General features: G+C 56.9%; 1 protein-coding gene across 3 annotated transcripts in view; it reads left to right on the top strand.

Annotated features, from left to right (window-relative positions):
- LOC123639278 (TRIO and F-actin binding protein) overlaps positions 1-21712 on the top strand; it is a 57831-nt gene that overhangs the window by 20828 nt on the left and 15291 nt on the right. For 2 of the 3 annotated variants that reach the window (XM_045552912.1, XM_045552913.1), the window contains exons 1-3: positions 13660-13837; positions 19059-19115; positions 21569-21676. In XM_045552912.1, the coding sequence (XP_045408868.1) occupies positions 13664-13837; positions 19059-19115; positions 21569-21676 (339 nt within the window). In that variant the 5' untranslated portion in view covers positions 13660-13663. Of the gene's footprint in view, positions 1-3041; positions 3157-3828; positions 4855-7507; positions 7586-9732; positions 9871-13659; positions 13838-19058; positions 19116-21568; positions 21677-21712 lie in introns of those variants that run through there. The other variant, XM_045552911.1, reaches the window with a different exon arrangement.

Here is a 21712-nt window from a genome sequence, read left to right as displayed (position 1 = left end):
TCTGTGTCTTCCACCTTTTTTTTTTTTAAATAATTTAAAGAGGTTTATTCTAAGCCAAATTTGAGGACCATGGCCTGGAACCATGCCCAAGAGGTCTTGAGCGAGTGGACTCCTCAACTTTTTTATGGTTATTATTTTCAGCGTGATGTCAGTTTGCATACCTTTGTCTAATCCGATCACTCAGCAGGGACACTAAGGTTTTTAACCCAAAGTGAATTTTTTTCTTTCTATCTCCCTCCCCAGGATAACTTTTAGACAAGATCAGGCATGTTTAGGATTGTATGGCCATAGACAGTAAGTTTTAGAGAGATAAAGTGTTTATAATAGAACTCAGGAATATGTTCACATTTTTATGAACCATTTAATTGTTTACGTCTCCAGATTTTATTCTACTGTCTTTGAAGTAGATTATTTACCTTTTTTTTTTTTTTTTTTGAGACAGAGTCTTACTCTGTTGCCTGGGCTAGAGTGCCGTGGCGTCAGCCTAGCTCACAGCAACCTCCAACTCCTGGGCTTAAGCGATCCTCCTGCCTCAGCCTCCCGAGTAGCTGGGACTACAGGCATGCGCCACCATGCCCAGCTAATTTTTTGTATATATTTTAGTTGTCCAGAAAATTTCTTTCTATTTTTAGTAGAGACAGGGTCTCGCTCTTGCTCAGCCTGGTCTCGAACTCCTGAGCTCAAACGATCTACCCGCCTCGGCCTCCCAGCGTGCTAGGATTACAGGCATGAGCCACCGCACCTGGCCGGTTATTTACCTTTTAATCAAGGTTTTATAACTCCACTAATTAAATTTTTTCCTCTTACATTTTTCCAAGTAGAAAACCATTTGCCCTCTAAAGATGAAATATTTAAAACTATTAAAATATCTGTGTAAGGGACAGACTGGAATTTGCTGTCCTTGGGGACCAGTAGGTGGCTTTTCTCCCATTTATTCATCTGACATGTATTTATTGAGCATCTACTATGTCTGAGCATTGTTCTGAACCTGGAAAATTGTTCTTAAAGGGCTCTCACATCAAAGCATTAGGAGTTTTAGCTTGATGTCTCAATTTTTTTTCCTTAGATGCCTTTGGAATCTTTTATCTTAGCGTCATATAAACCTTCCGTGGTCTCTTGAATTCAAAACAGAGCCGTCTTTGGACTTGCTAGACTTGATGGCTTTGGTCCTTTAATTCTCTCTGGAGGTTGAAGAACCCATCTAAACTTCCAAAGGAAACATGTTTCCTTTGTCATCCCTGACGCAGCCACACCAAACCTCAGGAACAGGTGGCCCAAGGAGACACTGTTGCTTCAGCATCAGAAAAGCGGGGTCTCCGTTGCGGTCTCAGGACATTCCTGAGTCCTTCACTCCTATCTCTCAATTCCGCATGGGGGAGAAAAGGAAGGAGCAGTCTCAGCAGGAATGCTCACCGAGCAAGCTGGAGTTTGCAAGGAAAATGCATCCGTTCGAAAGAGACGCCCATGTGCCTTGCCCACTGCACCCAGTGTTTGCGCCATTCTCCCATCCTCCCCAGTAGGGAGGAGCTTCCCACCCAGTCATGTCTGGGGCTTCTGCTTCATGAGGCTCCTACACCCAGCTCTGGGGGAAACTCACTCTAAGGCCTCAGCTCTCACAGAGCAAGGAAACTCACTCATCTCAAAGAACCTGCCCAGGAGACCTCAAGCTTACAAACACTCCAGGGAAATTTGGTTCCTCTCTGAATCAGCTGCTAAGAACTGCTAAAAACTCAAATTACTGTACTTTATGGATCTGATTCTAATGACACTGGCAAAAGCCATAAGACAACACAAACCCCAATCCCATACTTTTTACTCTTCGAAGCCTCTGCGTGGTCCCAACACGGTCCCTTAGCTGCAGGCAGACCACAGAGCGGGTCGTGCCCGTGGAGACCTGTGCAGCGCTTCCTCTTAGCTCGGCTTCGGCCGGCTCTCTGGGCTCTCCACCGGGTCCAGGGGCGTGTTTTTCAAGCTTCTCCTCCCGATTTGGTTCAGCCACCAGAGACACAGCTCAACTTGCCAACTGAGCTGAAGTCAGACTTGCAAACTCCATGGACATAAATATTCACGGAGTAGTTGGGTCTTTTGTTGTGACGCCCTTACGTACGGGAGGGGAGACTCTGTTTAGTCTTCCCACCTTGCAACGGAGATGTCATGTTAAATACTAATCACTGTGGCTCCCAATTGTTAAGCAGGACGACTACCTGGGACTAGGGACTCTTTACACAGGTTAGAGATCATCTTTGTCAGATAGGGCAACAATGCCTGAAGTTCGGGTGTCTTAGAAGTGACATTTGCCTGGACGGTTTATGTTGGCCTTTCTGGAGTTGTCGGGGAGGAGAGAACGTTTCTTCCTTCTGATCTTGCTGAGAGCTCTTTTGCCAACAGCTAGGACGGCCTGGATTTTCAAAGCCCAAGTGCTGGAATTCTGTTAGCACCAGGGGGAATAAAGGCAGAGAAATCCAAAATGTACAATATGGACAGAAAAAGGGCAGAAAGAATGGACGGAGAGGGCACGTGACATTTGGCCACTCTCGTCCCCACCGCGTGGGTTGTGGGGTGAGATCATGCATACAAGAGCTTGGCACCTGGAGCAAGGAAGTGCTCAATAAACATTTGCCATAATGATGATGTATGCACTGTGCCTGGTACACAGTAGGTGCTCAATAAATCATAATTCCCACAAGGACCAGCCTAACCCTTATCTGGGCTACTTGGGGTGGTGGTAGCAGGAAGTACCGAATGGGACAGGAGACAGCCGTGGCAGCCAAGGCCAGGCCCCCCACACCGCCTTTACTCGCCCCTTTTCTCAGACCATCTTCACAACAGCCTCAGGAGGCAGAATAGAGTGGTGTTGATCAACCCCCATTTTTCAGAAGGGGAAACTGAGGCCAGCCCTCACTAAGGGCACTTCAATGAGCTTGCAGTGGGTCCCTGGATCTCCTACATCTCCTCCCGGGGGTGGCGGGAGTGGAGGGCTCGGGTGCTGGGAGTGGGACAGTCCCAAAGGCCCTCAGAGGAGCGGCTGCATTTGCTCATAGGAAGTCCGAGGCACCGGGGGCCTTCCAGGCCCGGGACGAGGGAAGGTCACAGCGGCCCAGCCAAGGTCAGAGCCAACTTCTCCGAAGACAGTCCAGCCCTGCCCCCAGCAAGCAGGTGAGCACTGCCCCGCAGCCCCGACACCCCAAGGGGCAGCCACTGCTTCTCCCCTCCCCCTAGGTGCCAGGCAAGGGTCCTGGGCAGGGAGGTCCTCTATGAACGTGTCAGAGCCCCAGTCATGGGTGTCCCCCTCTCCAGCTCACCCCTCTCCCTTAGGGCCAGTAGCTCTTGGCAAAATACAAAGGACCCCAAATTAGTCCTTTGAAGACAACTCCCCATGCTGTCTACTTTGTTCATTAGGTACCTGCTATTTTGAGGAGATTTGGGGGAAAGCCTCAGATACATCAGTCTGGCCCTAAAGGCTCTCTCTCTCTGGGGGTGGCAGGGGGGGATTTGTGTCTGTAAAGAAACTTGGAGGGCAAGGCCCACCACAGAGGAATGGGGTATCAGTGGTGGAAAGTCTAGCACCTGATACCCCAGGTTGGAATCAATATCTTGGGGGGAGGGGGAAGCCAGGAAAGTGAGCAGTTCTTTGCAGATCTCTTTCTGGAACTGAGAAAAGCAGGTCAGAAGGAAGGGCTGACCCCCCCAAAGTGGGCCCTATGTACTTTCAACCTGCTTTGATCCAGGCTGCTGCATGGACAGCCTTGCCTCTCCCGGGCCGGGCTAAACATGCAGAGGCCACCCAGCCGGCCCCGAGCCTCACCTTACCCCTCACCTCATCCTCAGGTGACCAAGCCCCCTGCCGAACAGGCAGAACCAGCCCGGCGGAGCCGAGCAGAGCCCCCTCATCCCAGGAGTCCTGAGAGGCAGTCTGAGGGGGACCGGCGGCTCCAGGGGTCCTCGCTGTCCCCCAGGATATCAGCTAGGACCCCTGAGAGGGAGCCGCGGACAGAGAGACCTCCAGAGAGGGGCCGAGTGGGCCCAAGACAGCCTCTGGGGGGGTGGAAGAGTCAGGAGGAACTGCCAGGGTCCCAGTGCCCTCACAGGCCCAGGGGGAGGAGCTGGAGTGGCCAGGAGGGCCCGGGCCCTGGAGGCTGGCGAGGATGTGGGGAGCCCAGGCTGGGGGCTGCCAGAGCCTCGGAGGACACATGGAGGGGCCCTCCCAGGGAGGACAGGGAGAGCTGGGGGCAGGCAGAGGCCTGGGGGGAGCCCTCCGAGAAGCCAGCCCGGAGGGCCTGGGGCAGCCTGCAGGAGCTGTCCAGCCCCGACCAGCCTGTGAGCCCCCCAGAGAACTCCTGGGTAGGCCCGGCAGAGTTCTCACACCCCCGGCAGCCTGAGACAGCCACTGCCGTGGGCTGGGGGGCTGAGGGAGCGTGCCCACACCCGCATGGCCCTGAGCGGCAACCCGAGCTCGACTGGACTGACCTGCTGGGCCTTCTCCGGGCACCTGGAGAAGGCACCTGGGCCCGTCTCCCGAGGCTGGACTGGGAAGGCCTCCTCGAGCTCCTGCAGGCCCGGCTGCCCCACAAGGCCCCCGCTGGACGCCGGGGTGACCCGGCCGAGGCTTCAGCGCCAGAGCCAGGTACCCCAGGCGCAAAGGGTGTCCTGGAGCAAGAGCAACACAGCCAGCCTGAAGGTTGGGCCGAGGCCACCATAGTCAATGGACACAGCCCTGGGCAGTGGCCCCAGAGCCCGGCTGAGCTGCCCAGCCCTGCCTACACCTCCACCCAGTGGCCAAAGACCAAAGTGACAAGTGGACCAGAGACCTCAACTGTGGCCAGCCCCAGACGCTCCAGTTTGCCGGAGCTGGAGGTAAGTCAGTCTCCCCTCCGAAAGGTAGCCAGAAAGTCAGCCCGTCCCAGACAAGGCCCCTTCGAAAGGTCTCCCCTTTGAGTAGCCTCAGCTCCTGCACAGCCTTTAGGCTCAGCCTTCCTCCTCCCTGCTGACCGAGACCCGCCCCGACCACCAAACTGGCCCGACAGTGGTAATGGCTGACATGTTTTTCAGCATTTACTACATGTCAAGCCCTAGTCTATTTACTTTCCCCATTTTGTCTCCACAGCAACCTCATGAGAAAAACGCTATTTATTTATGGATTAGGAAACTGAGGCACAGAGTTAAGCCACTTGCCCAAGATCACACAGCTAGTGAAGGGTGGGGGCGTGGAACCCAGGTCTGGTCGGTGTAGACCACCTGAGGCCTCAAGCAAGATGCTCTGGCCAGGGCCTGCTCCCCTCCTGGCCCACTACACCTGGTTCATGTTGTGTCTGGTGGCTCAGACCTGCCCCTGCCTGGGACTGCAGCCCATGTGGTCATGTCCCCTCCCTTCCCCGCTGCTGTACCCCAAGTTCCTGAGTCCAGGGCAGCGTCCCTGACCCTTCTCTGGCCCCTACAGCTCCTTTCAGACACAGAGAAGAGGCTGCATAAGTGCCCACTGGGTTGAGTTGGCTGCCAAGACAGGCTGCTTAAATGAGGGCCGTGTGCAAAGCAGGCCGAGTGCCCGACACATAGTAGGCAGGTGCTCACCCTTCCCTGCCTCAGTGGTACCTTGGTGCTGCCTCAAAGCCCAGGGCATTTATCTGAAGATGGGGGAGGGTGCGGGAGGAGGGTCCTGGAGCCCAGAGCCCCGCAGCCAGGCATCAGCTCCCCAGAGGATGGCACGTGGTTTTGGACACCAGCCTTTCTTGGCCTCAGTCTCCTTCTGTAAAATGGGACCAACTGCTTCCCTAACAGGCTCCACTGGGTAATGTGGAGACTCTTGCTTATCCATCCAAACCCTCCCCATCTACTCAATGCACAGTCTGAGGCTGCCTCCTCCCCGGATGTTCAGAGCTTGCAGGCAGCAGGGTGTGTCCTGTGCCAGGCCCTGGGCGCTGCTTTACATGTCTTGCCATATGTGTCTCAGGTGAATATGAGGCAGCGGCCACTGTCCCCATTTTATAGATGAGGAAAATGAGGCTCAGACTTGTCAGGCATTTGCCACAGGTCACACATGCATAAGTCGTGAGAAACAAGATCAGTGTTCACTCCAAAGTCTGTGCTTTTAACCACCACGTTGTGAAGCCCCTGAGCTCATGAGAGGACTGGGGACACCCCACCCCCCATACTTCCCTGTGGCTTTTATCAGTTGACCATCTCATCAATTCAGCAAATAGACACCAAAAATGCAGGGATGAGCCAGCTTGGTCCTGCCCTCAAGCTGTTGTTAGACCGGTTGGGGAGGCAAGCAGACCACAGGCAGCTCAGGGAGGATGAGCTGCTCTGTCCGAGCGGACACTGGGGTGCTGCAGGCTGGCCTGGTCCAAAGGAAGACAGGGTTGGCTAGACCCTTGCACTGGAGTTTGTCCAGTGAGGCCTAGGGGTCCTGGGAGGCCAGGAGATGGTGAATGGTGGAGGGTGAGAGTACCAGGTGCTCCCCTCTATGAAACCCTTGGCATGGCATTCAAGGCCTTCTTCCCTTCCTTCCAGCCCAGATTTGCCTCTAGTTGTGCTAAGCTGACTGCAGGGCACACATGTCCCTGCCTTTGCACATGGTGTTCTCATTGCCTAGCATGTTCTTCCCTTCCCTCTCCACCCACCAAGCACTTGTTCATTGTTCAAGTCCTAGGTCAGATGCCCCGTCCCGAAAAGCCTTTCCTGAATACTCGACCCAGCCCCAGGCTGGTAATAGTCCCCTTCTGGGCTTAGCAGTTTTGCTTCCCTCCATCTGTCATACTGGTTGTCATTTCCCCATAAGAAACATGAGCTCTATGGAGGCAGGAGATGGGTCTACTTTATCTCTGTACCTCTGGTCCCAGCCCAGGGCCTGACATAAAGGAGCGGCCCAGCTCAGTGGATACATGGGTGCTTGAGTGCATGCAAGACGGACGATGGAGGGGTCAGTGGGTAGATGATGGGTGAAGGATGGATGATGACCATGTGGATGGGTGATGGGTAGATGATGTATGTTAGACGAATGACAAATAGACAAGTGTTGGATGGATGACAGACGGGTGGATGATGGATGGATAGCTGGGTGACAAATGGATCATGGACAGATGATAGAAGTTGCTTAGGTGATGCATGGGTACATAGAAATTAATAGATGGATGCATGTTGGGTGGAACGTGGATGGACGGTTGCTGCATGGATGGATAAATGTCAGATGTTGGATGGTGAATGGATGTTGGAGGCTAGATGGATGATGGGTGGATGGAGGAAAGATACATGGGTGTTTGGTGTGTGGATATGATGGATCAATAGAGGATGGATACATGAACAGGTGGCAGACAGTGGATGTCGGATAGATGAGAGGGTGGGCAATGTGAGGTGCACATAGAATGGTTGGTTGGATGGATACATGGATCTACCATTGCTGGATGCTGGCTGGATGTTGGCTGATAGATGATAAATGGAGAGATGAAGTGAATAGATGATGGATCCCGGGGAATGAGCCAGGCTAAGCTGTGTCCTTGCCTTTCTCCAGTTCCAACCAGCGGAGCCTGAGGAGTCAGAACCAAGCAGAGGCCAAGACTTCCTGACTGAGCAGAAGCAGGCAGACTCGGTAGTTGGGTCACGGGCATGGCACATAGGGAGGGGAAGGGAAAGGAAACCAGGTGGAGGTGGGCTGAGTTCCTCGGAAGAGCTCTGGGTCACCCAGACGGAGGCTGGCTCTGCCACAGGGTCATCTGCGTGCATGGTGGGCCTTGAGAGGGGGCTCTGGAGGAGCCCGTCAGGAGTCAGCTCTGGCTCAGGGACCTAGGTAGGTAGATGATCCTGGGGTCAGAAGCCCAGGGCTGTTCTTCCAACTTGCTGGACTTCCCTGAAAATGTCACTGCCTTTCCCCAGGAAATTGGTGGTTTGGCGCTGATGGTTTCTGAGGACAAGGTCCTTCTGGTTCTAGTGGGCTGGGCAAGGCTGAGAAAACAAGCAGGGCTTCGGAAGCTGGGGTCAGAGGGCTGAGGAGGTACCACAGTCAGCTGGCCCTGGAGGGACTCCAAGGTCCTGGAGGCAGGACAGATGTGTGCAGGGGGTGGGACCCACCAAGGCTGCTCTGAGGCCTGGCTGCAGCTGGCAGCACAGCTCTGCCCCGCCCTCCCCACGACCTGCCAAACAGACTGTTCTCATCACCCTCAGCCTCCGGAGAGGTGAGGTCAGAGCTGAGGGCCCTGGGAGGCGGGGGACAATGAGACAGACTATTTGGGGCTGTGCTTTCCTGTCCTGCTGTTCCCCTCTGCCTCCTGAAAAGCCAGGTGTGACAGGGAGCATTTGTCTGGCAGCCTGGAGCCCCCAATCCTGGCCCTGCTGCTAATCAGAGCTGAGGGGATTCTGCCCAGCCCCTCACTGTGCAGATGAGGAAACAGAGGCAGGGGAGTTGTGCCAGGTCACACAGCCAGCCAGTGGCCGGACTGTAACTAGAACCCAGGGCTCAAGACCCCCAGCCCGACACGCTGCTGCCCGGCTCTGCCCTCATTTCCTGTGTGGCCTCGCTCAGCAGTGCTATGACTGCTAGAGGGACCGGTCTTCCCATCTGTGACATAGGGAGGGGATGGCGACCCTGATCAGTAAAAGTGCTCCCAGCCCTCCTGGAGGCTCTGACAACTTTGCTCTTCCTCTTTCGGGTTATTTCTTCACACTTCCGGGAGGCAGTTTGTGAACAAAGAAGAAAGAGCAATACGAGGGCCCCCTCTAGTCTCTACGAAATGGGACTGTCCCAGCAACATGGAAAATCTCTCAACGCTCCTCTAGGCAGCCTTGACTGGACAGCATTGATAACTGCCTCGTTCATTCCCTCACATACACACACATACACTTAGCAAGCACCTTCTGTATGCCTGTGTGCAGGTCAGAGGTGACTGAGAGTGCCACCAGGGAGCTCAGTCTGATGAGACAGTTGCACGGTTGTGGTTGGGATTGTGACCAGGGGACGGTAGCAGGGTGGGGCACTGTTTTCCCCAAAGCCCTCCTGGAACTGTGCTTTGATGCTTCAAGTTCCACTTCCAGAGAACCTGCAGATTCTGAAGAGTTGGGACACTTGGGCTCTGTCCTACCTTTGCTATGTGACTTTGGGCAAGTCCTCTGCTTTGCTGGGGCCTCGGTTTCCCCAACAAGGATGACTCCAAAGGGGGAGTATTTTGGAGCTCTGCCGGGGGTGTCTGTAGAAGTCTGAGACTCATTCCTGTCACTCAAGCTTGGGTCACAACCTAATGCCCCGAAGGCCAGACAGCTAACAAAGGTGAGAAAGGTGGGCCGGGGGACACTTGTGTGACCCTTGCCTCCAGATGGTTGCTCATGGGGAAGATGGGCCCAGGCTGCCCACATCTTTAGATATTTCAAGAGGAACTGGAAATACGTGTTTATACATCAACTCTCTTAATTATTTAACATTGGAACCTAATGAAAAATAATCTGAAAACACCACATGGGTGGAACCCACACCTGTGGTCTGCCTTCCCCTCCCACTGGCAGCCGGGGTTTGACTGTCCGGGGTGCGGTGCACAGCCAAGGTGCTGAGCCCAGGAGCCCTGTCAGTCAAACACAGTGTAGTGAGAGCCAGTTAACCAGCTCTTCCTCGGCAGCTCTGGGAGGGGAGATAGATGGGAACCCTGGGTCGTTGCCGGGGCATGGCAGAATGGGCAGGGGAGGCTACAGCCAGGGATGTCCCCATCCCACCAAAGGGACCTGGGGCCAACACTGGACCCTGTTTGACAGGCAGACAAGAGGCCAGCAGAGGGCAAGGCTGGGAGTCCACTCAAGGGCCGACTGGTGACCTCATGGCGGATGCCCGGGGACCGGCCCACGCTGTTCAATCCGTTCCTGCTGTCTCTGGGGGTCCTCAGGTGGCAAAGGGTAGGCTGGCTCCAGTGGGGGGGCTGGAGGGGCGAGGGTGGATAGAGAGGGTGAGGGGAGGGAGGAGGTTGGTGTTAGGCAAAGAAGAGAGAGCGGGGGCCGAGAAGGAGGGACGTGGGGCCCCCATGTGAAAGGAGAAGTGAAGCAGAGCTCTCAAGCCCCCCAGTCTCTGCCAGTGAGGGCTGGGGGTGTTGGCTTTCGGGGTGAGGGGTGATGGAATAATCCCACAGCTAAAAGCTTCTAATCAGCAACGTCCTGCCAGCCCTGGGCCCAGGGGAGCCAGGTGGGGGAGAGGGAGAAGGGAGGGCGGGCCTTCAGGGGGTTCTGGGATTGCAAAGTGAGTCTCAGACCTGGGCCTGAGCCAGTTTCTCAAACATCTGGCGTTACGTAACCCTCCCCTGCCCAGAGAGGCTGTAAACACTCAGGCCTCTGGTTGGGGTTTCCTCAAGGGCAGGGCGGGGAGGTGGCTGTGACTGGCTCCCTCGCACCCCCTTCACATCTGCAGGGCCACAGGCTGGCTCGTGGGGTCTCTTCTCTCAGTGACAGGCTGACTCTCTTACTACTGTAGGCTCTGGGTCCAGCGCTAGGCCGGGCACACGCAGGCAGTGTGCCCGTTCTACAGATAAAGGGGCTGAGGCTCAGGGAGGTCAGCTGACTTGCCTGAGGCTGCACAGCTAGGGTGTACAGGAGCTGATTTCTTCATTCCCAGATAAGAGAAGGGTTGCAGCCAAACTCTCGCCTGTGCGCCTCGGTTGCCACATTTGTCTACTGGAGAAAAATCTACAGAGACTCTCAGGGATGCAGGGAGGGCTCGGGGAGACCAGGATGCACAGAGGTCGGTACGGAGGGAGGTTGTCCAAACACTAACTCTCCCATCCACTCTATAATTTCCTTTCTTCTGCTCTTTGGGGCTTAAGGCACCCATCTGGTGCCTTCAAGCCATGGGCGAGCATTCCCTTATCAGACTAACTAAAGGTCACCAACACACAGCATGTCTGGCAGGAGAGGCCAGGTAAGTCCTCTCCTCGGTAGAAAGAAGGGGGTGAGAAGTGGGGGAAAGCACTCTGGGATAATAATGGTAATGATAACCAGCAATTATTGTGTGCCTACTATATGCCCAGCTCCCAGTTCAGTGCACGGCATGCCTGATTACGTTTGATCCTTACTACCAGGTGAGGTTAGATTCATATTGTCCATTTTACAGATGAGGAAATGAGGCTCAGAGAGGAAAAGTCACTTGTTCCAAGTCACACAAGGGCAAGAGGCAAAGCTGAGATTCAAACCCTGTTCTGGCTGACCTCAGAGCCAAGTGTTTACAGCACCCCCCCCCATTGCCCTGAGTCCTCCTGCAGCCCCTAGAGTCTCTGCAAATCTTCCCCATTACATAGGTGTGACAACTGAGGCTTGGTGAGTGCCACTGCAGTTGTTCTCTCACCTGGGAATGAGGAAAATCAGCAGGTAGGGATGGAACTGTCAGCAGGGCCTCCCAGACAGTTACTTAGAGCAGCCCATCTCTTGGGCTGAAATAGTGAAATTAGCCCAAGGCCAAGAGCCAGAAAGCCTGGCCGTGAGTTCTGTCCTGCCTCTAACATGTTGTGTGCTGCAGGCCACTGTCTCCCTTCTCTGAGCCTTACCTCATTATCCTCAACAAAGTAACAGCTGGAGGCTCGATAACCCCAAAGTTTGTGACTCTGGTCTCTGCCAGTTTAATAACTCACTCCTGGGGCTGTGCCATCTCTGTCCTACCAGGATGAGTTGTGGTCCCCTCCTTTGTGCATTCATTTGTTTGACCCATGTTTACTGAGGATGTACTGTGGGCTGAAGTCCTGGGCTGGCTGCCAAGATACGGACAAAAAACACTCCAGCCCTGCCCACAAAGAGCACAGTCAGGTGAGGACAGTGACATGTAACTGGCTAGAACACAGTGTGGTCATCACTTTAGTGGGGAAATGTATCAATGCAGGGAGCACTGGGCAAGGAGTTTCTAAGTCTGCTGCACACTTCCTTTGGGCTGAGACTTGAAGGGGGAAATTTTTCAGGCAAACAAACATTTAGACGGGGGTTGTGGGGAGAGAGAATGAGTATACGAGTGTGTGTGTGATTGTGTGTGTGTGTTGGGGCACAGAAGACAGGAAGGGAAGTGTTCCAGACACGGCAGAGCTTGTGTGCAGTCAGCAGGTACAAAGGACCTGGCTCATCCTGGGAATTCCCAGGAGTCCAGTGTGGTTGTCCCTGTCATGTCAAACGTGCGTGTGGCAGGATGGAGGAGGGCAGGCAGGGGACAGATTATGGTGGATGCTGGCTGCCTAGTACAGGAATGTGGAGCGGATCTATCAGCACTAGTGATGTATGGAAGAACTTTGAGCAGGGAGTGGTCTGGGCACGGGGTTGAGGGTACTAGAAGGGAAGTCCCAGAGGCCAGGAAACCAACCAAGAGGCTGGTGCTGTTAGGTGCCCAGGCCACTGGGCCAGGACCTTGGTGGTGGGTGAGATCTTCTGTTTGTTACTCACTCTCCCAAGGACTGAATACCTGAGTGAGGTGCAGGGGTGCCACAGGAAAACTCAGCATGGGTGCCAGAAGGCCAGTTTACAGAGTTAAATGGACTTACCCATAGCCTCATTCCTCAAGGGGGAGAGCCTCACAGAAGGAAATATTAGGAAACAATTTCAGCTCCTTGGGCCTCCATTTCTTTATCTACATAATGGGGATAGTAATTATAAGAGCAATAATTTCTGAACCCCAAATCAAGATGGCAGAGTAATTGAAATGGCCATTATTGCAAGTGCCCCTGCCCCCTACCTAAGGATAGCTAACTAAGAATAAAGAGATTGTCATAGGTCCTTTACTAGAATTAACACCTAATTCTTAAGGCAACCTCACAAGGTAATAGGATTACCTCATTTTACAGAGGGTGAAATTGTGGGAGACACGAAGAAGTTAAGTACCTTGCCTAAGGTAACATACTGCTTGAACCACTATGCCACAAAGCAACCTCGTGCATTTTGCAATGCATTCCACCAAGGTCTCTCCTCATCTGCAGGACTCACTAAGTTCCGCAGGCTAAGATCCTCAAGCAAGTACTCCGGGAACATGAGCAGTGAGTGTGTGCCCATACCCGAGAACCCAGAACGAAGTCCTTAACCCAAAAGGACCCGCTTGTGAGGAGTGGGCCTTGGGGGAGACCCTACCATTCAAGACCTCACTTTGTGTCTAGCTTACTTGCTAGGAAGTTCCTCTCTTCTTACTGTGTGACTTTGGGCAAGCGGGGTGACCCCTCTGAAAGTCCTTTGCTCTTAGTAAAATGGGGACAAGGAGACTTCCTTTTCAGGTCTGTGATAAGGGCAAATGTCAATCACACAGGTAACTAGCGGGGTTCGGCGAGTGGGACCTGCTGAGCTTAGTACTGGATGCTTTGCCCACGTCCCCGTTGGGCGACTAGGGGCTGAGGCGGGGAGCGTCGTCGGCGCAACGAGGGGCCACTCCCTGTCCCCCTCCACCCCCGGGCCGTGGCCGGACGGAGTCACCTGCGCGCCGGACCCTCCCTTCCTCCCGGCGCGCCCGCGGCCGAGCCGGCCCGCCCTCCGGCCGCCACCGCCCGCCCCTCCCTCCGGCCCCATCCGCCCGCCGCGGCCGCCCTCGCGCGCCCGTCCCGTCGCGGCAGGCCCCGCCCCGGCCCGGCCGGCGCTCGGGTTGGCCGGCCCGCCGCCCCGCGGCTGTTTGTCCCGGCTTCCCCGCCGCCCATTGGCCCGCCCGGGTCCTCCCAGGAAGTTTGAAAAAAAAAAAAAAAGTTTTATGGGCGGATGGAAGGGGCCAGGGCAGCGTCGGGGAAGGGAAGGGCCGGAGGAGCGGCGGCGGGCGGCCGAGAGGGGCGGCGGCGGCGGGGTGGCCGCGCCGCGGAGCCCGGCCCGAGAGCCCCTCGCACCTCGCTGCCTCGTGCTCCCGCCGCCCCGGGGCGCCGCCATGACGGTGAGTGCCCCCGGCAGCCCTCCGCGCCCGCCGAAGCGGGGCCGAGCCGCCCCCTCCCGGCCCCTCCTCGCTTCCCGATGCCGAGGGGGGTCTTGGCCGGAAGACAGGGCGACCTCAGAGGCTCGGGCCGGCCAGACCTGCCTCACCTTCCCCGCGGCCGCCTCCTCCCCTCCCCTCACCGACTGTCCCCCGGGAACCCAGGCGACCCCCCCCGGAGACGGGAACTGCCCTTCCTGGGCACCGCCCCCTCCTCCTGCCCCACGTCCCGGCTGGATTCGGGCCGACCCTTTCCCACCTCCCCTCCAGCCCCCTAGGGAAGACCTGATTCCCCCAAGCTGCCAGGGGCCCCCGGGGCTCACCGGGCTCCGCGCCGCGGGAGGAGCGGACGTGGGCCTGGCCTGGGGCTGGGGTCTCGCCCGGGGCTGGGAACAGGCGCTCCGTGGCCCGGATGGGTCACGCAGACCCGGGCCTGGGAAGGCTGGCCGCCTGTGTGGGCGCGGGCCCGAGGCTGGGTGAATGAGAAAGGGCGGGACCGCCCCACCCCACGGTCTGGAGCCCATCCTGGGACGTGTGAAGCGCGGGATACCGCGTTCGCCCGGACTTACCCCCTCTCAGCAGCGCTGGGGCCTTGGGTGGGGCAGGCCTGCGATGGCGGGGGTTTACCTTTCTTATGGGGGTGAGCTTTACCCAAGTTCTGTCAATTCCTGTGCCTTAATTATCATATTGAGCCTCTCGGCTGAGTTCCCTGTACTCCCCATTTCACAGCAGGATAATCTGAGGCATGGGGAGGGGCATTGGGGAGTTCCCTGAGGTCACCCCAAGTGTAAGGGAAGGAGTAGCCCCTTGCCAGGTCAGTCTGGCCTCCTGACCATGATGTTCTGGAAGGGAGGGGTGGGGCTGCTTTTGATTTCTGGCCAGAGCCTTAGGGAGGCTCTGACAGCCTGGTGGCCCTCCTGGGGGGAGGATGAGCCGGCTGTGTGTGCACATGTGTGTCCTCCTTCAAGTGAGTAGAGACCCTGATGAGGAGTGGGCTGGGCTGCTGGGGGGCGTGGCACTCAGGGCCCCTGCCCTGTGAGTGTGATGGCCTGGCCTCTGCGCTGGACTTACTCAGTCTCCGCACATCCTGCCACCTCCCTGCTGGCCCTTCCTGTCGTCAGCAGCCTCCCCTTCCCTGTCAGGAGTAGGAGGGATGTGGGGGGAGGAGCTGAGTCAGTGTCCTGGGGCCAGGAGGAGGGTGTTTGCTTTGCCCACTGGGTGCCTGCCAGGCCCTGAACTGGGTGCTTCACGCTACCACATTTGATTCTTTAAGGTTGGTGGTAACATCCCCATCAAACAGATGAGGAAACTGAGGTGCGGAGAAGTAAAGTAACATGCCCCAGGTGACGTAGTTGTTCCCTAGCTGAGCCAGAATTTATATCCAGGTCTGTCCCAGTTCTCATTCCTGGGAGAGATGAGACATGTACGCAGTTGCCTCTCTGGGGCAGTGTGTGTGCGGCAGGGTAAGGCTGCTGGAAGCAGCATGTGGGGTGCTTGGAGGAGGGACAACACATCCCTGCTGGTGGGAGGAGCGCTTCCCAAGGAAGGTCCTCCTGTGATTGTAGGACTTTGTCAGGTGGAGGTGGTCCAGGGAGGAGCCAGCAGTGTGGATGAAGGCTGGTGGTTATGTTTGGGGAATGGCGACAGCATAGAGAGGGGGCGGGGAAGCAGGGCTCAAAGCTCTGGAAAGCAGCATGGGTTTGGCTCACGGGCGGTGGGGAGCCTCGAAAGGTTTTGGAGCAGAAGAGTCTCATGATCACCATGAACAGTCTTCACTGGGGCTGGGCACAGTGGCTCATGCCTTAATCCTAGCACTTCGGGGGTGCCAAGGCCGGAGGATCACTTGAGGTCAGCAGTTTGAGACCAGCCTGAGCAAAAGTGAGACCTCATCTGTACAAAAAAATGGAAAAATCATCTGGGTGTGGTGGTGCGTGCCTGTAGTCCCAGCTACTCAGGAGGCTGAGGCAGGAGGATCACTTGAGCCCAGGAGTTTGAGGTTGCAGTGAGCTGTGATGACACCGCTGTACTCTAGCCCAGGCGATAGAGCGAGACCTTGTCTCAGAAAAACAAAAAACAAAAAAACGACAGTGTTCACCAGGTTCACCCTGGCTGCAATTCAGACCTGAGCCTGCTCCAAGCTGGTGTTCTTCCTGTACACCCTCTTCCTCTCCCCTGACCCTTTCCCTGACCCCATGCCCTGGGCTCAGGGGTCTGCACAGTACAGTGGCACAGGTGTGTGAGTGGGTGACTGCTTAGGGGCTCTGGGGAGCTGGTGATGCTGGGACTGGCCCTGGAGTCAGGATCCTCTTCCCCACTTTGCCTTAGCCTGGGTGCAGCTTTGCCCCAGAGCCGCATTCCCCAGCCACTGCCGGGCTCAAATTATATACCTGCTTACTTGTTTACTGTCTGTCTCTCCTAAGATCCACCAGGCAGGGGCCATAGCTCTCGTTTGCAGCTGATTTCCTGGCCTAGAATAGTGCCTGATGCTTTTTTAGAAAGTTCTTTTTTTCTACAAACACTCCTTGAGTCCCCTGTCTGTGCCTGGTCCTGGAGGGTGAACAGCGTGTCCTTGACTTTGCGTGGCGTCTAGTCTAGCCTTCGAGGGATAAATAAATGGCCTCTGGATAGTCAGGGATGCCGAGGAGGCCTCTCCAAGGGGCTGTGGGAGGGCATCGCAGGGGCAGCTGGTGGTGTGGTGTATGGTACGCACTGGGAAAGGGACCTCAGGTGGCAATTAAGCTGGTCTTAAGGCCTGAGCAGGGTCTTGCCTGGTCGGTGAGGAGGAGGCAGCCCAGCGTTTCAGGCAGAGGACACGGGCGCATGTGAAGGGCTGGGGGTCCTGGCTTGCTGGAGATCTGCAAGGCCTGTGCGGTGGTACAAATGGGGGGGCCCTCAGCAAGGGGAGGCCGGGGTGGAGGGGTGCATTGCAGCTGTTGTGCTGTCCTGAAGCAGGTGGACTTTGTTTTGAAGCCACCTGGAGCCATCCCTGGAGATTTTAAGCAGGCTTGCGGTGCTAGGCCTTTTTGACTGAGTCCCCTTGGCAGAGTGTGCTTAGGGGAGCTGTGTCTGTGGTCCAGGCAGGAGGTGGGGCTGGCCTTGGCCAAGGTGGGGGTGCGGGCCTGTGAGAAGCTGTCAGTGCTCCTGACAGGAAGGAGGAGAAGCTGAGCCTGTGAGGCTGCAGCATGAGACAGGTTACCAGACCTTTCCACCCTGGGGGCAGGCCTCCCTGCCATGGGGATTTAAAAACTCAGTGGCAGCCTCCTCTCCCCAAGGTTGCTGTGCCATGTCGTGCCCGACATGGTGTGTGGTATGTCTGTACTTGCCTCTGGAGGGTCACCAGGCTTCTCCGTGTATAGGTACATTCAGTCCTCTCAGAAAGCTTGGGGGAGAGCAGGACGCCCCCATCATTTGCCACATCAGGCAGCCAGGGCTCAGAAAGGGGCTGTGACTTAGGAAGGTGACAGCAACTCCACTTCCCAGGCAGCCCCTGGGGTCCCAGCCTGTCATTCAGGTGGGGAGCCCTTGGCCAGTCTCTCAGAGCCCGTGGCTGCTGTCCTAGTCCGGGCCCAGTCCAATTGGCCCACCCTGCTTGGCCCTCCCAGTGATGCCAGCTTCATGGGCCCAGGAAGCTAGGGTAGGGGGACTGCCCCCAAAATGCAGGAGTTTAGATCAGGTAGGTAAAAGAAGGTAGCTATGTATTCGCAAGTTTTCCCTGAGGCCTGCTGTGCTAGGCCCCATGCCAGGCCCTGGGGCCACAAGAGGTCCCAGACTGAAGGGAAGTGGAGCCAGGTGTGGTAGCCAGTCTTTAGTCTTAGCTTGGGACCACTCTGGGCAGCTTCTGTCCCAGGTAGGAGACTGGGTGGGCAGAACAGAGAGCAGCGAGGATGAGCACAGCCCCAGATTTCCCAGCTCTGAGCAGAGCCCGTGTCCCCTCCCTCAGACAGGTATGCAGAGAAGGGCTGAGACGCAGTGGGTAGGGGTGAGGCTGCCAGCCTGCTGATGTCCCCCGACGATGGCAGTGGATGGTTCTGGATCCATAGCAGCCCAAGCCCCTCTTGGTCCACTTCCTCCACCTGAGAAAGGCCTCCCCTGGAGGAGGGCAGGTCAGGAGAGGTGGCTAGGTCAGGTGGCTCCGGTTTCCAGCTGCCGCTGTCGCTGCCCACCCCACTGAGCCATGCCACTGGCTCCCTCCATGCAACCAGACACCTTGGCCTGGTGAGGCCGTGATGTAGATGCTGATAGGTGGGCTCAGAGCCATGGCAACAGGTGGCCGCCTCTTCCTTGCCCGTCAGCCTGGCCCTCCCTGCCTTGCCATTGGGCAGGAGCTGACACCGCAGAGGGACCAGGACCTAGATGAGTGAGGTTTCCTCAGCAGGCAGGGCGGTCTGGTGGCTGACACCCACCAGATGGCCATGGTCAGGAAAATGCCAGGATGAGCAGCTTCTTCATCTAGGCCTGGGTGGGGGTGCCTGGCACGGTCCCCGGTGGAACATGCTGCAGCTGGGAGCCCCCAGGCCCCAGCGCTGTGTTCCCCTGGGCAGCACCCAGAAGGTAGGGCTTGCCATGACTGAGGTGCCATTGCCCTGGCCTTCCCAAAGCCATCTAGGACGGTCCAAGGGCTTCTGACCCCAGCCTGGGACTGGCTCTACCTTCCAGGATCTCCAGGAGACGAGAGAAGGGCAGGACTGGTTGGACCACAGGCGGGTCAGTGGGTCGGGGTGGGCAGGAGCAGGAGGCACGTTCCTGGCAGGCCGCCTGGGCTGCGTCAGAGAGAGGAGCTGGACAGTTTGCTCAGCCCTGGTGGGCCGGGCTGTTCTCTGGGCTTTCTAGGGCTCTCTTCATAGGCAGAATTCCCCCAGCCGCCCCCTCCCACTCTCAGATGAGGCTGTGGGCTGCTGGGGGAGCTTGGCCATCTGTGGTGTATGTGCCAGCTACCCAGTGCTCACGGCTCCCAGAAAATACTGGATTTTGGGGAAAGGGGCCCAGGCTGCCTCAGTGGCTAGGGAGCCTGCTTGGTTTAGGGGGTCACCTGGGTCCCCAGCCCTCTGGACTGGCCTTCCAGGACCTCAGTCCTGCAGGACTTGGGGCAGGATGGGTATAGCATGCCTTCCTTGCCAGCCCTAGTTGGCTTCCTGCTGGGCCTGACTCATCTGCCTCCTCATCTCCCCCCCTCATCTCCCCGCAGCCCGATCTGCTCAACTTCAAGAAGGGATGGATGTCGATCTTGGACGAGCCTGGAGAGGTAGGAGGGCCCAGGAGGAAGGGGGAGGAGACTGGCTTGTGCCGCTATGAGGCCCTCAAGGACAGCCCAGGAGGCTGAGCTGTCCCGGGCATGTCCAGCCTGCTGGAGACCCTGGCCTCTGGGAGTGGGGGTGGGTCCAAGGTAGGGACAGAGGGTGCCAGTCATCTCTGTGCCTCCTGGAGCAGTCTGTTGTGTGTGAAAGTGACACACTGCAGGAGTGGAGGCCACCTAGCACCTAGACCCTCATGCCCTGCGCCCCACCCCCTGCTCTCTCCAAGCACCTTTTGGCCATCGCTCCTTAGGACAACCTTGGCTGGGAGGTGAGGGTCTTCGCAGGGCTCACGGAGATTGGCTGTCACACGCAAATTCTCAAAACACTTGGCCATAGAGCTGGGGCTCAGCAACCCAGGGCCCTGCTGGCTGAGTCAGAGCCTCCTCTAGGCCTCAGTGGCCACATCTGTGACATGGGCATAATGGGTGACTCTTTCCAAAGTGGATGACAAGGTCACAGAGGTCAATCATAGAAAGGGTCCCACATAGCCCTTGACACCTATTGACCTTTCCCTTCCTCTGATGTATCTGCCCTTGGAACCAGAAGGGACAGTGGCTGTTTCACTAGCTCCGCTCTTTCGGCGGCCGGGCTGGAGCCTGGAAGCTGGAGCTGGCTCCTTGCCCACCCTGCCTGGGAGGGGACGTCTCCCTACCCCAGCCCTGCATGCGCCTGTGGCTCGGGTCTGTGTGCGGCCCGCATGCCGGGCAGGGCTCAGAGCCAAAGGGAATCTCATTGTGTTTCCAGCCCACATGTTTGATTCCCTGCAGCCCACAGCCTTCCATACCCGCTGGCTGCCACCCGTCCCCTCGTGGCTGCTGTCCAGGCTCACACAAGGCCTGGCACCCTGCCAGTGACCCCTTCCCGGCCTCCCCACCCAGGGTCCCTGGAGGGCAGAGGGATTATGGGCCCCACCCAGAACTGGCCGCTACTCAGCCTCTCTCACAGGGTTTTGGAATGTCCAAGCTGGAAGGGCCTTGGGAGTTCAGCCAGCCCAACCCCTTGGTGCACAGACAGGAGACAGGCCCACGAGGGTGTCCGTGTCTTCCAGGCTTAGCAGCACCATAGGCAGACCCAGGCCTAGAACTCAGGGTGCCTGAGGCCCACGGAGCTCCATCCACCTCCATCCCAGATAGTCATAGACTAGGCCTGGAAGGGCCAAAGAAATGATTTGGCATAGAACCCCTGCCCTGCTTTACAGAGAGGCAGTGGAGGTCCCCAGCAGCACGTGGTCCACTCAGTGAGAGCAGAATGGTGGTAAGAGGGCCAGCCTCCTAGAACAGACCCCAAAACCTGGCGTTCGCCCCTATGCCAAGTGTCGTGAGAGACACACAGGGGAGGGTTAGGCACTTCTAACCTCAGCAGAAGGTTTAGGGACTTCTTAGTAGCCCTACTTTACAGCTCAGAAGACTGAAGCTCAGAGAAGAGGAGACACTTGCCTAAAGGCACGCAGTAGCAAGGGAGCCGCTGAAACCCAGGTCTCTTGGTGCTAAAACCCTGTTTCTCAGGTGTGGAAAGAAGTAGAAAGTGTCATCCTTGTACACCCTTGAGATCTTACCATCTTCTTGAGGAAAGAAAGCTAAGTACTTGAAGCAACAAACATTGTGGACAGGGCTTGATGGTGTGGGGAACCCCCGGAGAGCAGGAGACATGCAGACCCTGGCAATGGGTGGACCTCGACTTGCATTCCAGTGGAGTAACCAGAGCCCAGAGGTGGGGTGAGCTTGGGGTAATATCAGGCTCTTCTGGTGCCCCCACCCCTTTCCTGTGTCCTGCCAACCTAGCCCCAGCTGGAGCAGAGAGAGGCACGGCAGAAAGGTGCCCAAATCGCAGATGGTAAGCGTACACGCTAGCGTGTCCTCACTTGCTGCATGTGTGAGTAACTAGTACGCAGATGAAGAAACAGACCGTGCCCAGCACACAGGCGCCTACCCTGGGCCTCCTTCCAGTCCTGCTCTCTGGGAGCTCTTCATCCTTGACCATTGTGGAGATCGGGGTGGGGGGGGCGGCATATGGAAAAAGACTTGCGATGTTCTGGTCCCACATAGTCCCTGACTTGCTAGGCAAGCGGCCTTATGCAGGTCACGACCCCTCCCTGATCTGTGCTGTGCAGGGGGTGCCTGAGGAGCCTTGGCGAGCCTCAGGAAGGGTCAGGGAGCATCAGTGAATCAGAGAAGGGCTCCAAGAAGGAAAGGGAATTGTGTTATGGAGGAGAAGCCAACCCATTTCACAGATGCTGCCCCTGAGGCTCAGAGAGGAAGTGGAGGGGCCAGGCCTCAGATTTCGGTTTTCAGACCCTAAACTGCTGCCCCGCCCCTACTGTGTGCAGAATGGTCAGCCTAGTGGTGCCCAGGACGCCTGCAGAAGTGCACACATGGGCTCTTTCGTTCCGCCCTCCCTGCAGCCTCCCTCCCCCTCGCTCACCACCACCTCTACTTCGCAGTGGAAGAAGCATTGGTTTGTGCTGACGGATTCAAGCCTCAAGTATTACAGAGACTCCACTGCTGAGGAGGTGAGACAACGGGGCCCCTCTCTCCATAAGTGCTGA

This window comes from Lemur catta, chromosome 6 (genome assembly GCF_020740605.2).
Source record: "Lemur catta isolate mLemCat1 chromosome 6, mLemCat1.pri, whole genome shotgun sequence".
In the NCBI taxonomy this organism is placed as follows: domain Eukaryota; kingdom Metazoa; phylum Chordata; class Mammalia; order Primates; family Lemuridae; genus Lemur; species Lemur catta.
The sequence above is the reverse complement of the archived record's forward strand: the minus strand, read 5'-3'. Positions and strand labels throughout refer to the sequence as shown.